At 39.5% G+C, this 22580-nt stretch overlaps 1 protein-coding gene across 3 annotated transcripts in view; it reads left to right on the forward strand.

Moving 5' to 3' along the window:
- Positions 1-8051: 8051 nt before the first annotated feature.
- Positions 8052-22580, forward strand: part of LOC140321642 (granulocyte-macrophage colony-stimulating factor receptor subunit alpha-like) — a gene marked incomplete at its 3' end in the record, with an annotated part of 16661 nt that continues 2132 nt past the window's right edge. The window contains 7 exon segments of one of the 3 annotated variants that reach the window (XM_072398406.1): positions 8059-8285; positions 13403-13505; positions 14517-14649; positions 16021-16208; positions 17866-17996; positions 20025-20904; positions 22344-22428. In XM_072398406.1, coding sequence (XP_072254507.1) covers positions 13433-13505; positions 14517-14649; positions 16021-16208; positions 17866-17996; positions 20025-20207 — 708 coding nt within the window. In that variant the 5' untranslated portion in view covers positions 8059-8285; positions 13403-13432. 3 annotated transcript variants of the gene reach the window in all.

Consider the following 22580-nt stretch of genomic DNA (forward strand, 5'->3'; position numbering starts at 1 on the left):
CTAATACTGCATACTTGTTCTGGATGAATGCCTCTGAAAGGTCAATAACATTTTAGGAAAGCAGTTTCAGAAGGGTAAATGCTTTCCAAAGGGTAAATACAAGCGCAGCTTCCATACTCCCTCTGCAGTGATTTCTGTTAATCGAGCTGTTATATATGGTAACCATGATTCATTACTTCTAGAACAAAACAAAAGAAATCCCAATGCTGCTTGCCGTGACCAAAGCCTCTTACCTGGGTGCAGAATGGAAACAGGTGAAGTTTATTCAAGATTCAAATATTTTTTAATTCAATCCAATGTGAAAAAAGTGAAGATTGGATAAGCAAGCAAGTATGTTGGATGAATCTTGAATTAAAACATTTATAAATGTTTAAACATTTATACATTCTCATACACATTTTTCATGTTTGATTCATTGTTATTTGGCCTTTGGATTATATTAATAATGCTGACCCTTGGAAGTGGGCCAAGGGCTGTGGTTTAGTGTGGGGCAGGGGTGTAGTCGTAAAAAAAGATGAGGGGGCACAGTACTGTCCATGGCGAGTGACTATGCGCATCATTGTTATGTAAATGCCTCCTTCCCAACAAAAGTGAGGGCACGACGTGCACAACCCTCACTTTACCCCTGAGTGTGGAGCAAAAGAAGTGGACCTGTGTAGCTCTGGATTGGATCTGGTTTTGTGCTAAAGTAACAACTCACAAATAATTAAATATGCTCTTATCCATATAAAGGGAGAAGGAAAAACTCTTACAATCCCTGAGTGTTTTGCAGCCATCCCTTAAATTATTCAAATATAGAAAGAAAAGGTCTCAAGGCCAGATATACTGGATGAGTGTAAAGAAAGAGGGGTTACAGAAAGAGAATCTAATATGACATTATACAAGTAAGAATTGAATGAATCTATAGTCTATAATAGAAGGTCTCATTTTCTGACCCATTGCGCTTGTATGAGCCTTGTTCAGGGGAGGTTACAAAAGGAGACTCTCGATACAGGGATTCACATAGGCAATGTTTTAGGGTAGATAGGTATCGTCATTATCTTCAGGCATCCAGGTGTAAAGGATGTCCTGCTTGGCACATTGGTGTGGGGTTGCATGTAGTAAGGGTTTACCCAGGGGTTAGGGTTTCCTGATTAGGGAGATGCTGCAGTAAGGGTTCAGGATCATTTAAATGCTGAATGATTTAAATGCTGCTAATTAAATGTGCAAACTATCCCTTGTATTTTGTAAAACATACCCTAAATCCACTACAATAACATAACTTTGCGTCTTATGCAGGGATGCAGTCTCTTTGTCATACGCGTTTCGCTCACTTACTGGGCTTAGTCATAGATCTCTACAACTGAGTCTGGTAGAGGAGTGAAATGCAGCAGAGGAGCCTGCATGTGGCAGATAGATTTAGATCATGTGACGATAATGTTTCTGTTAAAAAATAGAATATAGCAAACGGCCCTTCTTTGAAACCTCAACCAGGGTTCCTCCAAAGCTTGCTAGGGTTTACTTAAGCAAAGAGCAATTGGTGCCTCTTGGTTCAGTTTACCGGACGTCAGTGATCTTTTTGGCTATCTGTAAGGGTGACATTCTTCCCAATGGCCAGCAATGTAAGATGTATTCTTCTTACTGACCACCACACTAATATACTGTGATCTGTGGATATAATAATTATAGAAGGGGTTCCCTGAAGACCTAAAAGTTATTTAAGGGGTTGCCCCAAGGAAAAAAAGTTTGAAAAACACTGATTTAGAGAGTGAGATGAGCCTGGCATCTGCTACAAGCCATGAAGTAATTGAGAACGGGAATTGAGAATAACCCCTGTTCTCTGCGCCCACACAGAAAAATCAAAACTAATTTATAAAAACTGCAGAACCCTATCAGATGCCCACAACATTTAGAATGATGAAATACAAAGGAAGGAATACAAATCCGCAATAAAATATGAAGGTTCAAAGTAAATCCAACTTTAACTGAAGTCCGACTTGGCCTCCTGCGGTTTCTGTACATCACGGTTGGAGTATATTTAGGAAGTTCAACTTCTGGTCTTCCTGTGGGGGCTGTGCAATATCAGATAAGGGCTGATACTGACATTCTCGTAACAAAATGTCATGAATGTAAATGGTAATACTGGCTACTAATGCACCTTTTCTTTAAAACATTTGTTCATGCGTTTTGGATCCTTGGTTGCATATGAATGTGGCTTTTGGTGGTTTTTAATGATATAATGGTGCCTGCGAAGTGCCAATATTAGCCACACTTATCATTACCCTCATGACAGCCAGCATGATAGGACATGGGGAAAAGTTTTGGCACAATGGCTTCTCTGGAATTTGAATGCATTACACCTTCTGTAAAAAGAAAGCTTCTTCTCAACACAAATTGCTTTTACTTGATAGAAATCTAAGCAGATGAATTCCTCGCCTGTGATGCTCATCACCCATATTCTTATTATTATAATGCCAAGCCCATATTATATGAAAATACAGTGGGTGTATAGACACGGCAGGTGAGAATTTGGCAGCAGCCATATAAAGGAAACGCCTGTATTGAATGTTGCACTGCCAAAAGCAAACCATAGACAAGCCAAGAACTACATCTGTCAAAGAATGGCTGCGATTTATGAAAAACAGCCTAAAGGGTCATGAAATAGATGACTACTGCCAGGACACAATTTGCAAGAACAGATGGATACAATTACATTCTGCTGTAAAGCCATATTATGCAAATAACCACACAAAAAACACAGATATAGAGAATGATAAAAATCCACAACCTTTAGGGCAATTAAAGGTATTTAATTAAAATTATTTTTTTTCCATGAAAATTTTACCTAAGCTGCTCATTGAATAAAAATATTTATTTTTGCCAAATGCATAATTTTTGTGCATTTGGCAATTTTACCAAAAATAGGAAGAACCAAATCGCAGCATATGAGCAGTGTATGAATAACAAACTGATGAGCTAATGAATGGAATGTATTAGAATATTGTTTTTATTACTGTAAACTGGGCTGAAATCTCTTCTGCAGAGTAAATCCCTTTTCAGAAAGGACAGGATAATTGTATACAATAGAAGATTTCTTCTCAAAAAACAAAACTAAACTAAACCAAAAACTTTATTTAAAGTTTTAGTGTAATTCTGCTCAATTCTTCTTTCCACTGCTGTCACCTACAGAATTTACCACCAGTCATGTGCAATCTTCCAGGTTGAATGATGGCCGTCATTGTTCTACCCACTTCCTGTGAACCCAGGCTGTCATGGACACACCCCTGAGGGTACAGCCAGACATTAAAGTGGAACTGTTGTTAAAATAATAGGACACTTACCATTTCTTCGGCAGAGCCCTTAACCCCCCTGACGGTATGATTAATGAGGATTTTTAAATGCAAAAGTGCATTAAAACATCATTATTTTGAATTTCCTGACCGCTTCCAAGTACCTGCATGACAGTCCCACCCTCCAGCCCCACACTTGTAAGCAGATACCCGGCTGGCATCTGCTTCCCCTGGCCTCGCGTTCCCAACGTTCACAGCTTGCACAGATGCCCGGTCTGCTTCATCAGGGAAAGAAGACATCGCTGGAGGACACCGCGGGCACGGCTGGAGAATACAACTTAAATGTGGGAACAAGGTAAGACTTTTAACCTTTTAACCTCCCTGGAAATTCCACTGCTTTTGAAAATCCACCCCGAGCCACACTCGAGAATACCACCAGGGAGGTTAATCCCCCCACAACTGGCCTTGACCCTGTCTCATGTCATTCTGTATTCTTTCTCCATCCCTTCTTCTTCTGGCTATGTCACCCGATCATTCACTGCCAATGAGTGAGATCGGCAATGCTTTCCATTGCAGAGAAATGCCCCTTTTGCGCATGCCCGACATTGGTGATGTGCAGCAGGAACAGCAAAGAGCGCGGAACCTCCTGGGGGACCGACGTTGCATATCTCAGGAGGCTCCATGCTCCCGTTCAGTTTTTACTGCCACAGTGGAAAATACAAAAGGGGCCTCCTATTTTTTTTAAAGTTAATTAGAAAAACATTTTGCATGATATAGAGTGGTTATTTGCCCTTTCATGTAAAGTAAAAATTGTGGTTATAGGTCTGCGTTATCACAGGCATATTCTGCAATCTTAAAGGCCACTTCCAGCTGCTTGCAAGAGAAAAAGAAGAAGACTCTATAGGTGACCATTGTGGAGGCGTTATAAAAGGGTAGTAAAAACAGCTGCAATCGGGATATGCTGATTGGGAGGAATTAGGGGAAACTTTCCAAAAAGATGATTAGTGCTGGAAATAATCCTTTGAGACTTTACAAATTCTTCATTAGTGGAATGGGCTCAGCTCATGTAAGCGGATGAACTTACAGGAAATCTTCACAGCACCATGTGATGTTATCGCTATATACTGTCAGTAATGATGATAAACGATTACATAAATTGATTTTACGTCTAAAGGCGGATCACAATGTTGTAACAATGAAATAGTTGTGCAAGGAACATCCTCCGGGGTGCCACATCGCTCTGGTATTATCTTTACATACAGTCAGCATATACAGCTTTCACCATTTTAGCAGTGGCCATCCAACTTCTTTCTTTTTGTTCTTTGCAGGTAAGTAAAGGATGTGACCGCAGGAAAAGCTGAAAGCTAAAGCTAAAGTCTATGTATAGCTTACTCATGGCTGGAGGGGGAGGTGGCAGGGTGCTGCACATAGCAATCTACAAACAGGAAGCTGTGGTAATAGCCACATGTGATGAGTCTCCTTGATTTCCAGAACTGAAATCCAATGATTTCCAGGAAGGTTCATTGCCTTTGTCTCTGTCATCTGGACAGACAAATTTCTTAGGGGTTCCTTTATAAAATCTGATATTCATTGATTGTGGATAATCAATTACTGCCATTAAAGCACAAGAACATAGAAGATTCTGCAACATGTTTCAGTGATTGACAGATTTACTGCTTCATAAATAGTTGCCATCAGAGGAAGGGGTGAGCGTTAATATTCTAAGGAGCAACTTTTTTTTGTCAAATATGTAAAAAGGGAATTTCCATCACTTTAAAGTGATTTTCTTCCCCTTTATGTTGCATCTTCAGGACAAAAACAGGTAAAGGCAATCAAGTTCCAAAAATGAGTTATGGCTACACATTCACTTTTCTGTACTCCTACTATGCCCATTAAGAGACGCTCATGCCATGCTTGCACAGAGTTGCCAGGTCTGTATAGTTGCTGTGCCCAATATGAGGAGTTCTGCCATATCTGTGAGTTCCTGGTTCTGTACACCTTCTATGGCCATTATGAAGGGCTCTAATCATCCATGCACTAAGTTCCTGGGTCTGTATACTTCATTTGTCCATTATGAGGAGTTCCCATCATCCCTATGTTGGGTTCCCAGGTCTGCACATCTGCTGTGCCTATTACATGGGGCTTTTAACATCCATTCCTAGGTCTGTACACCTACTGGGCTTATTATGTGGAGTTCCCATCATCCCTATGTTGAGTTCTCAGGTATGTACACCTGCCGTGCCCAATATGAGGAGTTCCCATCATCCCTATGTTGAGTTCAGGTCTGTACACCTGCTGTGCCTATTACAAGGAGCTCCTACCATCCATGCATTGAGTTCCTGGGTCTCCATCTGCTTTGGACTCAGACTATATTTTCTGGCTTAATCTTTATTTTCTATGAAAGAGAATCTAACAGAAGACCTGGGAACACAAACATTGCTGGGAACACCCAACACTCCAAGGACAAGAAAAACTTCCTTAGAGGTATTTTTTTTATTTGGTGACAGGGTTCCTTTAAGCATTTAGTAAATATACAGCATAACACACATTATTATCCCAGATATTGCTAAATACTTTCTGAAGCACTAAACTGTCATAAAAGCTGGATAAAAGCTTTCCTAAATTTTGATTATACTGCACCCAACATCCTATGATTGTGAATGATTTTTTTCAAATTCCTAAAAATATTTTTGTTTCAGGAAACAAGCTGCTTCCTGCTTTCTCCTGACATTGCCAAATGCGAGGTAACAGCCAACAACACCAGCACCATGTCTATCTAGGACTGTGAATTACAGAGGGGGTCATCTGGTCTGCATGAAAGGTAGAATGACCAGATACTACTTTAAAGCAGTTGTCTAGCATTGTACACCACACCCTGCCCCAGGGGTCCCCCTATTTCTAAATAATTCATATATATATCTATATATATATATATATATATATATATATATATATAGTCACATTTTTATTTAGGTACAAATTGCTAAGAATACCAAGTGGGACCCCGTATGCCTTCATAGCTGGCATGGATCTTAAAGAAACCAGTTTGACATGATTTGTGACACTGTGTAACCCTGCTGGAGGTAGCTACCAGCAGATGAGGACAATGCAGCCATAAAGGGATGGACATGGTCAGTAGCAATTGTTAAGGTAGGCTACGGCATTTACACCATGCTCAGTTGGTACTAAAGGGTCCAAAGTGTGGCAAGAAAATCTCCTGAACACCATTACACAACCATCAACCTTAAGCATTGATACAAGGCAGGATGGATCCATGCTTTCATGTTGTTGAATATTATTATTATTAATAATAAACAGTATTTACATAGCGCCAACATATTACATTAAATAGGGGTTGCAAATGACAGACAGATACAGACAGTGACACAGGAGGAGGAGAGGCCCCTGCCCCAAAGAGCTTACAATCTAGGAGGTGGGGGAAGTATCACACAATAGGAGGGGGATATGGAATGGTGGGTAATGGTGAGGTTTCAGAAGAGGACAGATAGGCAAGTTTGAAAAGATGGGTTTTAGGGTTCTTTTAAATGAGCAGTAGGAGCAAGCCAAATAGAACGAGGAACACCATTCTAGAGAGTCGGGGCAGCTCTAGAAAAGTCTTGGAGCCATTAGTAATTGGAGGAGCAAAGTGAGGGGCTAGGGGGGTATTTTTCTTTTAGGTCAGAAAGGTAAGTGGGACAAGAACTGTGGAGGGATTTGACACAAAGCACAGGAGATGAATTTGATTCTAAGGTGAAATGGAAGCCAATGAAGAGAACTACAAAGAGATTGCAGCCGAAGAGGAGCGGTGGGAAGGATGAATAAGTCTGTCTGCAGCATTCATAATAGATTGTTTATGCCAAATTCTGACCTCACCATTTTAATGCCACTGCAGAAATCAAGACGCTAGAGACTTAGAAAGTCAACCAGTTGCCCAATGTTTTCCGATCTAATTTTAGTGACTCCATGCAAATTGTAGCGTTAGTCTCTTGTTCTTAGCTGGCATGTATGGTCTCCTGCTGCTGTAGCCCATCTGCTTTAAGCTTGGGCATGTTATTCATAAAGAGATGCTCTTCTGTAACTCAAGTAAACATTTGAGTTACTGTTGTCTTTATATCAGTTTAATCCAATCTGCCCATTCTACTCTGACCTATGTCATCAACAAGGCATTTTCACCTGGAGAACTACCAATTCCCTTTTTATTCTCTGTAAACCCTAGAGATAGTTCGGGGTGATCCCAGCAGATCCACACTTTCTGAAACACTTAGACCAGCTCACCTTGCACTAACAACCATGTCGTAAGCAAAGTCACTTAAATAATTTCATCCTCATTTAGAAGCTTAGTTTGAAGTTCATCAGGCCGTCTTACAATGTCAACATGCCTAAATGCATTGAGTCTCCACTTTAAAAGGCTGCTATTAGGCTGATTCGATTATTTGGGCTAACCTGTTTATTTATAACATAATATATTGGTGTTATATAAAAACTATAAAAGTTTTTTAAAAACTCTATTCATCATAATTTATAATACCAAGCTGTTTTACAGGTTTACCTAAAAAGTTGCTAGGGGAGTATGTTGTGTGGGTTTGAATGTTTTATTAAAAATATCTACAAAGAAGCAATAATGTAGCCTTACACTCACAGACCTGCAATCCTTTCTAGAGAAACATTGCTAATAGTTTGTTTTAAAAATCATTTCAGGTTTTTTCCCTTGTACAAAGGTTGTGCTGTACATTCTTCCTAGGAAAGGATTGAGTCTCCTCCCTCCTCTGAGCTATCTGCGTGGAACTACTCCTCCTAAACTAGGAAATGTTCAACCTCCTCCATTCTCAGATATATCTCAGATATGTGCTAATAATTCTTTCTAAACTAGCGTAAATTGAGTCTCCTCCCTCCTCTGAGATGAATATTATTAAATTGAGAGTCATCGCTCAGCCACTGCCAGAAGAACAGCTGTGAGAGTCCCTGGATTTGGGGTGCCTTTGATGATCTTTGGGGCAAAAAAGTTTCAGGACTCCGGTAAGGAAAGACAAATCGCTTGTAACAGTAACAGAAGAGTCCGATCTAATGCTAACAACTCTAAACAATTCTAAATCTAAATACTTATAACTTCTAAAACTGACTTTTTTTGTAGCCCTGAAAGAGTTGAGATGATCAGATCTCATTCATGTTTTATCATTTGCATCCTATCATAGTTTAAAATAGCTGCAACATTTCCTGTTTGTGTTTATACGATTTATGAATCTGTATATATTTTTGTAATTCTTTTTTGGGTCTTTCTTTTATGTTGTCCCTTGGCTAACCTGAATGGGAGGAGTTTTGCCAATGTTGCCATTGTTTATGATTTATTGCAATTGATTGTATTTGCTTGGAAATAGAGTTGAGTAGCTGAGGGTTCCTACCTGGGTGTAGCGTATGTACAAATTTTTCTGAATTCACCAGCAAACAAGATCTGTCTGTTTGCTTAGCAGAACTAAACCTAAAATAAAAAAATCCCAATTACCCGTCCCTCAAGCACTGTCCTTGATTTAGTCCTGCGCCGTTCTGGAATCCTCCTTTGTCCCGGCACGGAAGAACGCTGAGGGTTGCCATCTTCTCCCTCCGTTTTCCTTCTTCTTTCTTTTCTAGCTACATCACCTGACCTTGCACTGCGCAGGCACGATATCGGGGGATGTAGCCTGCTGAAAAAAAGGAAAAAAAGAGTGCCAATCTCACTGCGCATGCGTGCGTTTGCCAGAGAAAGCCCTCGGGCATGTGGAAAAGGAGCAACTTGAAGCCTCCTGGGATACACGACATAGGCTATTCTCTTACATTCAGTCTTTACGGCCATGACAGTAAAAACAGAAGGGGTTGGGCTTCCCCCTTTTTTAAAAAAAAAAATTAGAAGATAATTTTCACCTTTATAAAACTGTTATCTAACCTTTAATATAAAGTAAAACATTTGGTGATAAGTCTGCTGAGTTTTTAATACATTACAGCAGACCAAGCATCAGATGCATTGGGCCAGATTTATTAAAGTTCTCCAAGGCTGGAGAGGCTACATTTTCATCAGTGAACCTGAGTGACACAGCAAAAGCTGGAATGGATCTGGTCAAGGACTGAAAACAATTGCTAACAAATTACAAATGACTTTTAATAAATCTATTCCAGGTTTGCTGGATCACCTAGCTTTGCCGATGAAAGTGTTTCTCTAGTCCTGGAAAGTTTTAATAAATCAGACCCATTGTGTTTCTCAACTAGAGGTTGCTGGGGGGGGGGGGGTCCTTGAGCAATAAGCAACCCTTCAGGTCAGATCAAGTGATACTAATTATGTTTTTGGCTATCTGTAAGGGTGATATTCTTCCCACTGGCCAGCAATGTAAGAGGAATTCTTCCCACTGACTACCATTCTAATATACTGTGAGATGTGGCTATAATAATTATGGAAGGCGTTCCTTAAAGACCTGAAAGTTATTTCAAGGTTTCCCCATGTTAAAAAAGTTGTGAAACACTGATCCACTATGTGTAAGTTCTGATCAGAAGAAGAAAACCTTTCTTTCAGTTACTTTTTGATGGTTCAGATGATACAATCGTGTAAACTCTGAGGCTTGGGACTGTGTTCCCAAATGTCTGATATAGATCAGCCCCGGTTGAGCGGATGAAGCTTTCTTAAAGCGGGCCGACCACAAAGAGATAATTTTAGCGCTAAAACTTATTTGGCTCGGATGTAAATCTAATCTTGTGGTTTTAGTAGTTTCTTTCACACACAGGAATCAAACAATCAGGTAAATGTTTTAGTTACCTGAGTTGCATAATAATTCTGGGTTGGGGATTCAGCAGAGGGTCAGAACACCACCCTGGAAGGATGTGTATTTAACTAAGCAATGGCAGCTTACATATTTTCGCAGTGGAGGTTCTCTTTAGCCTGTGACATACAATGTTGCAATTTGATAATTGGAGGAAAGGAAAAGTGTTCTTCCGCTTGCAGCAGACTGATAACCAATGACAGACTGGTGGCAGATATCTCAGAATAGGCAAAGTTACTGGACTGGTAAAAATTCTTTCTGTGGTATGAAATAGTCTTGGTGACCCGGTGCTTTGGATTCATTACCTGTATACGGTTTTAGGGTTAATTTTGTTTTGATGAAAAAGGCGATGACATTCAGTGTGTATATTTTTTACCCATTGCTCAAGAAACGTAAATCCTGTTTAGTAATAATAATAACGTATACCTAAATCCATAGATATAATGTATACCCCAATACCTAAATATAATATGACATATACCTATATACCTAGACATGATATTGTATACTTAAAAATCGAGATATGAAATGTACCTAAACACCTAGATATAATATAGTATATACCCAAATACCTTATCATTATCTGAAAATAATATAACAGATACCTATATACCTAGACATGATATTGTATGTACAGATAGGTCCATAAATATTTGCACAGAGACAACTTTTTTCCAATTTTGGTTCTGTACATTACCACAAATAATTTTAAATGAAACTCAGATGCAGTTGAACTGTAGACTTTCAGGTTTAATTCAGTGGGTGGAACAAAAAGATTGCATAAAAATGTGAGGAACTAACACAATCACTTCATATCAGGGGCTCAAAAGTATTCGGACAAATTAAAAATCTGAAAATAAAATGTTCATTTCTAATGACAGCCTGTAGTCTTGAACTCATGGACATCACCAGATGCCGGGTTTCCTACTTTGTAATTCTCTGCCAGGCCTTTACTGCAGCGGCTTTCAGTTGTTGTTTGTTTGTGGGCCTTTCTGTCCGAAGTTTAGTCTTCCACAAGTGAAATGCTCAATTGGGTTCAGATCAGGTGACTGATTTGTCCATTCTAGAATATTCCACTTCTTTGCTTTAATAAACTCCTGGGTTGCTTTGGCTGTATGTTTTGGGTCATTGTCCATTTGTATTATGAAACGCCTCCCAATCAATGTGACTGCATTTAGCTGGATTTGAGCAGACAGTATGTCTCTGAACACCTCAGAATTAATTTGGCTGCTTCTGTTCTGTGTCACATCATGGATAAACATTAGTGTCCCAGTGCCATGGCAGCCATGCACGCCCAAGCCATCACACTGCCTCCGCCATGTTTTACAGATGATGTGCTATGCTTTGGATCATGAGCTGTTCCACACCTTCTCCATACTTTTTTCTTGCCATCATTCTGGTAAAGGTTGATCTTGGTTTCATCTGTCCAAAGAATGTTTTTCCAGAACTGTGCTGGCTTTTTTAGATGTTTTTGAGCAAAGTCCAATCTAGACTTTCTATTCTTAAGGCTTATGAGTGGCTTGCACCTTGCAGTGCACTCTCTGTATTTACTTTCATGCAGTCTTCTCTTTATGGTAGACTTGGATATCGATACGCCTACTTCCTGCAGAGTGTTGTCACTTGGTTGGCTGTTGTGAAGGGATTTCTCTTCACCGTGGAAATTATTCTGCCATCATCCACCACTGTTGTCTTCCATGGACGTCCAGGTCTTTTGGCGTTGCGGAGTTCACCAGTGCTTTGTTTCTTTCTCATGACACCAAACTGTAGATTTTGCCACTCCTAATATTGTAGCAATTTCTCGGATGGGTTCTTTCTGTTTCAGCTGCATGGAGAGCTCCTTTCACCGCATGTTGTCTGCAGCAAAATCTTCCACATACAAGCACCCCCCCCCCCCAAATCTACTCCAGACCTTTTATCTGCCTAATTGATAATGACATAACAAAGGAATTGCCCACACCAGCCCATGAAATAGCCTTTGAGTCAATTGCCCAATTACTTTTAAGCCCCTAAAATGAAGTGATTGTGTAATAAAGGCTTTAGTTCCTCATATTTTTATGCAAAAATGTATGGAACTAACTGTACCGAAATACCTAGATAAAATCTAACATTTGCCTAATTACCAATTACTAATTACCTAATTACTAATATAATATTTACCCAAATACCTAGATATATTATAACATATAGGGAAGAGCAAGTGAGAATATTAAGTTCGATCTCGTGGCGAATCGGGCCTTCTTGCTTACCGAAAATGTAAGCGAGAACTGCCTTCTGATTCGCCGAGAGGTCGAGCTCTCGCCAAACAGGAGGATTTCCAGGGCTGCATCATGGAGCCCTGGAAATCATCTGCGATCCCCGGGCACTAGAGGGTAATTAACCTCTAGTGCCCCAGGGATCGCACACTCTTCTCAATGAATGCAGCCACAGCTGCAATCATTGAAAAGATGCCCAGCACAGGAGAACCTCCTGACATTGTAATATTAGTATCTCTTACAAATGGTTACAAATCTGTAACAAATGTATCATTTGTAAGAGATACTAATATTACAATGTGAGGAGGTTCTCCTGTGCTGGGCATCTTTTCAATGATTGCAGCTGTGGCTGCATTCATTAAGAAGAGTGTGCGATCCCGGGGCACTAGAGTTAATTAACCTCTAGTGCCCCGGGGATCGCAAACAGGAGGATTCCCAGGGCTGAATGCAGCTCTGGGAATCCTCCTGTTTTAATTTCCTCTTCCGATGGTTTCGCGAAATCGGTTCGCCAAAATTTCGCGGAACCATTGGAAGTTCGAGGAAATTTTTACTCATCCCTAATGACATATACCTAAATACCTAGATATTATGTAAAATATACCTAAATGCCTATAAATAATTTAACATTTGCCTAAATACCTAGATATAATACATTATATACCCAAATGCCTATATATAATATAACATTTGCCTAAATACCTAGATATATTAAAATGTATACCTAAATATCTAAAAAAACTGACACCACCTCTGGGAGAGAATAACATCCTTGAACAATGATGTGTGGGTTGCATTCAACTTTACTGGGTCAGTCCAAACAAGTGTGATCATCTACTTATACAATATATCATAATGTGGCTGATGAATATAGCATTTAGTTGTGAACACCTCTCTGGGTTAATAAGTCCAGGTCTTTCCAGTAAAAGGAGGGGGGGGGGGCAGATTTCAAAATAACGCCTTTTATTTTGAAATGGTACATCCAACAAGCTCAGATATCGTAATGTGATGGCAAGAACCATTTTTGGCTGTTTATATTCCAATAAAGCAATGGTAATAAATACCTGTTGTAAATTTTGCATCCATTATCTTTTCATCATAGAGAAAAACATAGATACAAATTCTCAATTGCATGAAAATGGTGCAACCATCCTATCTGCTGTTTCTGATCGCCTTGGGCTTTTCAGTAAAAACAACTTTTTCTGGTAAGTTGTCACTGTAATATTTGCCTTTGTGTAATCTTTAATTTACAAATCTACATTTTAAAATGTGAAGAAAATCTTTTCGGAGATCTCTGGGTGAGCTGATGAGATGATAGTAGGTATGTCTCATCGGAAACTTTGATTCCTAATGCAAATGCTCAATGTTTAATATCATTGGTTCTTTTTTTTTTCAAGCAAAGTTTATTTCTGTGTCCTGTAACTTTTTCTGCAAGAGGTTTTCTCAGCAGTCTTATGGAACTAAAAAACAACTCAACTATGGTAGATGAGTCGAGGAGGAGGTTCTTGTCTGGGGATCAACCCAGGGTGACAGAAAAAAACTGAGACAAAGTCCCTGATTTATTAAAGCTCTCCAAGGCTGGAGAGGATACACTTTCATCAGTGAAGCTGGGTGATTGCGCAAACCTGAAATGGATCTGGTCCAGAAATGAATACATTTGCTAACAAATAGCTAATGACTTTTAGAAAATCCATTCCAGATTAGCTGGATCAACCAGCTTTACTGATGAAAGTGTATCCTCTCCAGCCTTGAAGAGCTTAATGAATCAGGCCTACAGAAACCAATGCAATCACCAAATCTAAATGATGGGGTTAGTCTCAGCAACAGATAATTAAAATACTGGATCATAAATAAACAATCGCAATTCTGAAGTAATACAATTACTCATGGCCCTATACAAGCCCTGTAATCCCTTTTCCAGCTAAGGGTGGGGTAGATGATGCCAAATACCCTCCAAATTGGACATCATAAATTTCATTCTTTGACCTTTGAATGTTAGACTGTAGGCAGAAGAATGATAATGAGCCCACATTCATATAATTGATGCTGGATCTACATAAACGTGCAATGGGGGATGAAAAGTTGCCTTTAAAATTACAATTTTTTTTCATCTTTCTGAAATCTGACAATGCACATTCCTCTTCTTGTTTGTATTGGCATGTCTTATCTTGCATGCTCGTACATTTTATTTGTGTCATGTTTTCATTTTTTTTTAGGAAAGGAGAACACGGCTGCAGAAAACTTTTCCTGTGTGGTGTACAATGTCTCTATTGTAAACTGTTCATGGACTCCTGGTAGAGAAGCTCCAAAAGACACTCAATATTCCTTGGTCTTCAGGCAGAAAGACTTGTAAGTGTGATTTTGGAAAACTGCATTCTAGAATCATCACCACCCTGATATGAGGGGTTTCTATTGTCCCTTCAATAAGCCCCTGGGTCAGCACACCTGTTGTGTCCATGATATGGGGCTTCCAATGCCATTTTGATTAATTCCCAGGTCTGCTCTTCTGCTGTATCCATTATATGGGGCCGCCATTGCCCTTGTGATGAGTTCCCAGGTTTGCACCCATGTTGTGTCCATTATATGGGCCTCCCATGCTTCATGTAAATGATTTCCTAGGTCTGTAAACTTGATGTTTCCATTATATGAGGTTAATATTACCCTTATGATGAGTTCCTAGGTCTGCACATTTGTTGTGTCCATTATTTGGGGCTCCCATTGCATCTGTGATGAGTTTCCAGGACTGCACACTTGTTGTGTCCATCATTTTGGGCTCCCATTGACCTTGTGATGAGTTCCCAGATCTACACATCCATTGTGTTCATTACAAGGGGCTACCATTTTTGTATGCTAACTTCCCAGGTCTGATCATATATTGTGTCCATAATATGGGGCTCCCATCACCCCCGAAATGAAAACCTGTGGTGCTCATTTTATGGGGCTCCTATCACCTTTGCGGTGAGTTCCCAGTTTTGCACACCTGTTGTGCCCATTTAATGGGGCTCCTGTCAACATTGTGATGAGTTTCCAGGTCTGCACACCTGCTGTGCCCATTTTAAGGAGTATATTGCAAAAGCTGGTTTACCTGTGTAAACAGAATATATATTCCTATCCATCTATTCATAGCCCTCTTTTACTGCAGCACAGCCGATTGGCTTTGTTGCATTTAGCCATTTTGAATTTGGGAAAAAACAATTTCCTACCACAGCACCTAATGCCTCGAGCTTCCGGGCCCTTGGCCACTCCCTACTCACACCCTCTAGCTCTCCTTTATTCTTCAGTGTCCAATTTCTTTCTGTGCTGGCCCAGTTTGTCTGCTTTTCCCTCCCCCTCCCTACCTATCCTTTTGAGTAGTTGCCTGGGGAGAATCAATTAGGAATAATATAGAGTGTTACAAAGACTACTGGGGTATCTGACATCACATTCTAGCTCTAGAGCATTTAGCTATTTGTGACTCCCAAGTCAGTTACCACTGCCACCAATGATTTTTTGGGCTATCTGTTAGGGTGCCATTCTTCTTACTGACCAGCAATGTGGGAGACATTCTTCCCACTGACCACTACACAAATATACTGTGAGATGTATATATAGTAATTATAGCAGGGGTTCCTTGAAGACCTGAAAGTTATTTCCATGTAAAAAAAAAAGTTAAGAAACACTGTCCTAGATGGTTTGGAGACAGGTCTCTTTTAAACTTCTAATAACATGTTTTTCTTTTAGCCTCCAGGAAACTCAAGTTAATATACCATGTGAAAACGAAAGGATGGATTCTCATGGCAGACAAATTGGCTGTGTCAGCTATTCTCCAAACATAGATTTTGGCAAGTCCATGAACATACTTTTGGAGGGAAAAAGTAATGTAACTTCAATCGGATTTTATGAAAACATTCTGAAGCTGATTAATTATGGTAAATTGTGTTTTTTTTTCTTTTTATAAATCACTAAGGATTAAGATCATTGAAGATAATTAAAAAGAGATAGACAAATGCTTAATTCTTCAATAGATGTAAGATGTTACTTACCTCTCTGTTGGCCCATTTCTCCTCTGTACACTGGTTTTTAACTCTGACCCCTGAGGTCACAGATGTTTCCTGTAACGGGTTGGGTCAGAGTAAAGGGGTTGCAGACCTTGGAATTTAACGCAAGGGTGATAGTAGAAAGCGGAACTAATTATTATTATACACAGTATTTACATAGCGCCATCATATTACGCAGCACGGTACAAAGTCCATAGTCGTGTCACTAACTGTCCCTCAAAAGGAGCTCACAATCTAATGTCCCTACCATAGTTTTATGTCATTAAAGTAGTCTAAGGTCAATTTTTTTTAGGGGGAAGCCAATTAACCTCACTGCATGTTTTTGGGATGTGGGAGGAAACCGGAGTACCCAGAGGAAACCCACGCAGACATGGGGGAACCTGCAAATTCCACGCACATAGTGTCCTGCGCTGAGATTCGAACCTGGGACCTAGCACTGCAAAGGCCGGAGTGCTAACCCCTGAGCCACCGTGCTGCCCATTATGTGTTGGTACATGGGCCAGAGTTTCTACCAACAGGAACAAGAGGGAGACAAGCATTGGCAGCAAACACTAAACAGCCACATACCCTGGGATGCGTTAAGCATCTATATTGCTACGTACATTCAGAACACAGCAAACAAAAATGAATTGTGCAAACAACACTAAAACATACAATGGCAATAAGCTATAAAGGACTACATAAAATATAAGGAGAAGGAACAGGGCTACATCAGGATTTTAAAGAGGAAGTGACCAAAGCACCAGCAATGATTTAGGACCATGGATACAGATCCAATGTTAAGGTAAAGAGAGGCTTGTGAACCAGAATATACAGGCCTGCTATTAAAAAGGCAAAGGTGTTACCTTACCAGTAGGTGAACCAAAAACTTCTAGAAGTGTCAAATTCTAAAAACCCAGACGGCATCTGGAGTCTTGAAATATAGGAGAGATAAAAACAGGGCATACCTACCACTACAGAACTTGAATTGGCTAAATCCACTGAAATCCCCACCTTCTAAGATCAAAGGAAAATGATCCTGTTCCCAATAAGCCAAAGGAGATGTATAAGTGGGCAACACACCATAGAGACAAGTCTGGGGTTTCAGAGAAGGCGTACTTATGGTTGTGTAGTTTGCCGAAGGTAAGAAGAAGGCCTGAAGGCTTCAACAGCACCAAGAATAACTGTTTTCCTCCTAGGTCTTGTCTTTCTTCGAGGAAGGGGTGGGGATAACGTCGAATTATATCCCTAAACAGGGGCCACTACTGCAGCAGTATGTAGCCCACTGGAGGAACCCTTGACTGAGAATGGCTAGCTTAGGTGCAGGGATTAGATAACATGTTGAAGAGATGGACTTTTTTTGTAGAGTAGTCTGGGGTCCAGACCTTGGATAAGTAATATTTACACACACATGGGGCCTGATTTATCAAAGCAATTCTTGAGGACTATGACCCATGATAGTCTATCTTCTCCAGTGCTGGTAAGCTTTGATAAACCAAACTCATGTTGTATTTTGCGTAAATCAGTAACAACCCTTTTTTGTTTCCAGTTATTTTAGACCCTCCAAGAAACATAACTCTGAATTATACTTCAAACAAACTTGTAATTACCTGGGAGAGGCCAAAAACACACAACGATTGTAAGGACAAGTGCTTTGAATACAGCATTAATAAATATGGGGTAATGTTATCTACTCTTACTCTTATCCATAATAACCTTTCTAAAAACCTGGTCTAGGCCTAAATGCTTAGACCAAATTTGCAGCAGTAATATGCATCTGGTAACAAGACGATTGATTGACAATTGATGAAAATTTTATTGGAATTGAATGTGACAATTACAATATTGGAAGTCTGTACCCCACCACCCTTAAACCTAGAGGAGACCGGCATTGGCAGCATACACTGAAGAGCCACACAATCTGGGACGCCTTAAGCATGTTTATTGTAATGTACATTAAGAACACAATAAACAAAAGTGAATAGTGCAAACAACACTAAACATGACAATAAGCTATATAGGATTATATAAAATAGACAAAAATATAAGGATAAGGAGCAGGGCTAGGACAGGATTTCAGAGGGCACGTGGCCAAAGCACCAGCAAGGATTAGGACAAAGGACACGGATCCAATGTTAAAGCAAAGGGAGGCTTGTGAACCAGAATATTTAGGCCTGCTAATAACAAGTCCCAAGTGTTACCAAAGCAGAAGGTGCATCTGCAGCAAGCTACCTGCTGGTTACCAGTGCTAAAATATTCTTGTTATGAAAATAGTTGGGTCCTATAAATGACTGTACAAAAACAACCAAACATTACTTTCTGTCCAAGAGTCACTAGGAAGTCCCTGGAAAGTCCCTAGGGTGTATTTTTAATACTTCTCTATATTTTCTAACCTGAAATAAAAAGTTTATACTTAAAGCTGACTATGAATGATAAATTCTGATTAGAAAATTAACGAGGTATAACAAATTGATTGAAAGGTCGGCCTTTCTCAAATAATATACCTTATATATATATATATATATAGACAGTGGTGCTTGAACATTTGTGAACCATTTTTCAATATTGTTTTAAGATTGTGACCTAAAACATCATGTGATTATCTGATCTGAAAAGGATCCATTAACATATCTTCCCACGGCAAAAGTAAGTGAATCCTAACGATTATCATATCATTTTAACTTGAAATCAGAGTCTGATGTTTTCAATCAATGTGATGGCAATCAGGGGTGAGTGACACAGTTTTTTAAATAAATAAGGGGGATCCAGCAAAGCCTAATCACCCATACAACACATTTGTGCTTATGTATCATGGCTCAAACAAAGGAGGACCTCTGAAAAAGAGTTTTTGATGCCCCTAATGCTGGAAAAGGTTCGACGCTTGGACTCCACCAATCAATGGACTGTGTACAAAAGTAGTAAAATTCAAGACTGTTGTTACCCTACCTAGAAATGGCTGACCATCAAAGATTACTCTAACTCCAAGGCTTGTAATGGACAGGAACAAAGTATTCCAGGATTACTTCTAAGCAACTGAAGGCCCGTCTCACAGTAGTGAATGTTAATATTAATGTTGATGGAATAATGAATTCTGATTTACAGAATATTTCTGAATTCCAAAGGAAAATATCAAGCCATCTGTCAGTAACGATCCTAAATGCACAAGTCGTTCTACCAAAGTCCTGACCTTAATCTAATTGAAATGCTGTGGGAAGCCCTAAAGCAAGCAGCTTATGTGATGATACCCACCAACATCCAAGAGCTGTTCTTTATGTATGAGCTAAAATTGTGGATGTACAGTACTGATCAACAATTCCAGCAAATGTTTATTGCTGCATAAGGGGTCACATCAAATATTAAGAGCACAATTCACTAACTTTTGCCACAGATAAGTTAATGGACAACTTTTTCATTAGATACATTATCAAATATGACAATTTTTGTTTAGCGTCTTCAAGTGTCCTTGAAGACGCTAAACAAAAGATTACCAAGCATCACTGTACATTTGGGAAGCCCATCAGCTAAAGATAAAGGAACCCCTAGCAAGTACTAAAGGAACCTTAGAGTTTCAGTAAACCCTGGCTGACAATAGATGGTTTGCCCAACCAAAGGCTGTCCATGTGCTCACAGACTAAATCTTCACCCAATCTGATAAAAATTAATCTATATCTATATGGCACAGTCACACTGTATGTCATTTTATTTCAGGAGATCACGGATGTCATCAGAGGGAATTCTTATGAAACACAAAACTTGATTTTAGATCAAAAAATTACTGTATCCATGAGAGCAAGATATAGGGAACACTACTTAGACAGGGATCGGAAACCGGAGTGGAGCAGGTGGAGTGAACCGTTTACCTTCGGCAAGTATATATGTATAACGTTATGAGAACACGAGTTCTGAAACATGATGGTTGCATCCGTTTTCCATTTTCAAAACATTTTCAGCGAGTGTAGAAAATACTTTTCATTCATTTCCTGTCTTTGCGACAACATTATCACCTTGACGGGAACCAACAGTGATTAGATCCAATTTGGCCACCAACAGCACCATTCAACAATTCAATGTTGGGGTAGCTGACATAAAGTTGATCCAGAATACATTCAGTAACTTATTGCAAAGCTGAGCTCCGGGCATATAGATGAAATACACATAAAGATAATGTACCTGCCAAAGGATTTAGATTTTAGCCAATCTAGGTCTGAGATTTGTACAGAACATTTAGTACAAGGCAGGAGACCTGGTTATACCCTGCTGCATACAAGTAACACTTACAGGTCTGGCTCCTCCCCTTCCTGTGAAAAGAAGTAGCAGACTAGTGAGCTCTATATTAATATTATATCTTTCACATCTTGCCTGGAGATCAGCGCCAGTTCATAGCCGCTCATGTTTACTGTCTGTGTAATTTATTTTATTTGATTTCTTTTTTAGCTGTTGGACTTCCTGTGATTATTTTCTCTTTTGTGCTTCCTATTTTCTCAGATCCCAGCCGTAAATCCCCGCAGATTTCCCCCCACTTCATTCTGATTGTGCTAGCAATAGTGACAGGTGTCATCCTGTTCATCTTCATATTCCTGTGTCACAGGTATGGTCCTGATTTCTGATAAACCGCATACAAATTCTAGGACACATGGAGCACATTCACCGATCGGCCAACACATAGAACCACCAAACTGATTATATGCAGGTGCCGTTTGTGACCCATCCAGGGGGTGGCCATTTCATTCCACAAGATCTTTGAATGTGTCCCGTCTCAAGGTGTTATTTTCACTGCCTGCTGCTACCTGTCTTCCAATATTGCACCTTGCTGCCTCCATCAGCCTGCCATCTTCTCATAATGCATCCTGCTGACATCTCTTCCCCAGGTATAGGTCACACCTGGCCATTCACATGACCTAAGAGAACATGTGACCCATCAAACCAGGACACCTTCTTCCAATGCTCCATGGTGCAGTTCTGGTACTCTTTAGTAGTTACTGTAGTACTTATTGTAGGGACTTTCATTGGTGGACAGGGGGCAGCATGGGCAGTCTAACTGGTCTCTGGCTATACTGTCCCATACCCAGCAAACTGCCATGCTCTGTGTCCTGACACGTTTCTCTTAAGGTCAGCTTTAAGTATTTCATCAATGTGTGTACAGTATGATCAGATCAGATGGAGGTAGCCTCATGCTCCTTGAATCGTGCTTGTCCTCCTTGGAGTACTTTTCATAAGTACAAACCACTGCAGACCAGGAACATCCCACACCACTGGCTGTTTTGGAGATGCTCTGACCATAGTGGTCCCACCATAACAATTCAGCCCTTGTCAGAGTCACTCAGATTGTCACATTTTTACAAAACTTTTTCATACTTTACACAATTTTCCTGCTTTCAACACACCTTCAAGAATTAATTATTCACTTAGCTACTATATCCCAATTCTTGTCAAGGACCAATGTAACCAGATCACCAATGTTATTCACTTTACGGATCCCTGGTATAAATCTTTTTGCTGATTGGTGTATGTGGCAGTATTATATATATATATATATATATATATATATATATGCACAAATTCTGTAGGTTTCGTTGTTATGTGGCACTCCCATGTGAAAATCTGTCACAAAGGATTCCTTAAGCACAATGGGTTACCTAACATGACAGCACAAAAGTGGTTTAGTGGCTCCACTTGGTTTTTCATGCTGTAGAACCGTATGGAAATCATTTGAAAGACACATGTGTATACATTGCAGCTTGTGCTATGGAGGCAGTAAACAAGGGGTATTTGCAAGCTGTAAGCAGTTAGAGATAAATATGTTAAAAGGATTGTGCAATACATATGGTGAACCTGTCACTATAGAGTCACTTGCAATGTATATATATTTTTATATATATATATATATATATATATATTTCTTTTATATGTATATTGCTTTTATATTATTCTGATTTCTTATATATTTATATATATACATATATATGTGTGTGTGTGTTTTATGTAATTACAAATATATACATTCCTTTATTTGTTATTTCTTTGTAGGTTACGGATATGGAAGAAGCTGTTTCCGAAAGTTCCAGAGCCAAAAGGGAATTTTTTTGATAAAGCTGAACAAAAGGAAATGTTGGTAATGCTTATTCTATATGAACAGTTGGTAAAATTAGGCTATGTACACTTGTTAGACTTTTGTCATTGGAAAGGATCTTTCACAATCCTTTCCAACAACAAAAGACTGAAAGATGCATGAAGAGAACACTGTGCATACAGCACCATTCTGCT

This window comes from Pyxicephalus adspersus, chromosome 1 (assembly GCF_032062135.1).
Source record: "Pyxicephalus adspersus chromosome 1, UCB_Pads_2.0, whole genome shotgun sequence".
Lineage (NCBI taxonomy): Eukaryota > Metazoa > Chordata > Amphibia > Anura > Pyxicephalidae > Pyxicephalus > Pyxicephalus adspersus.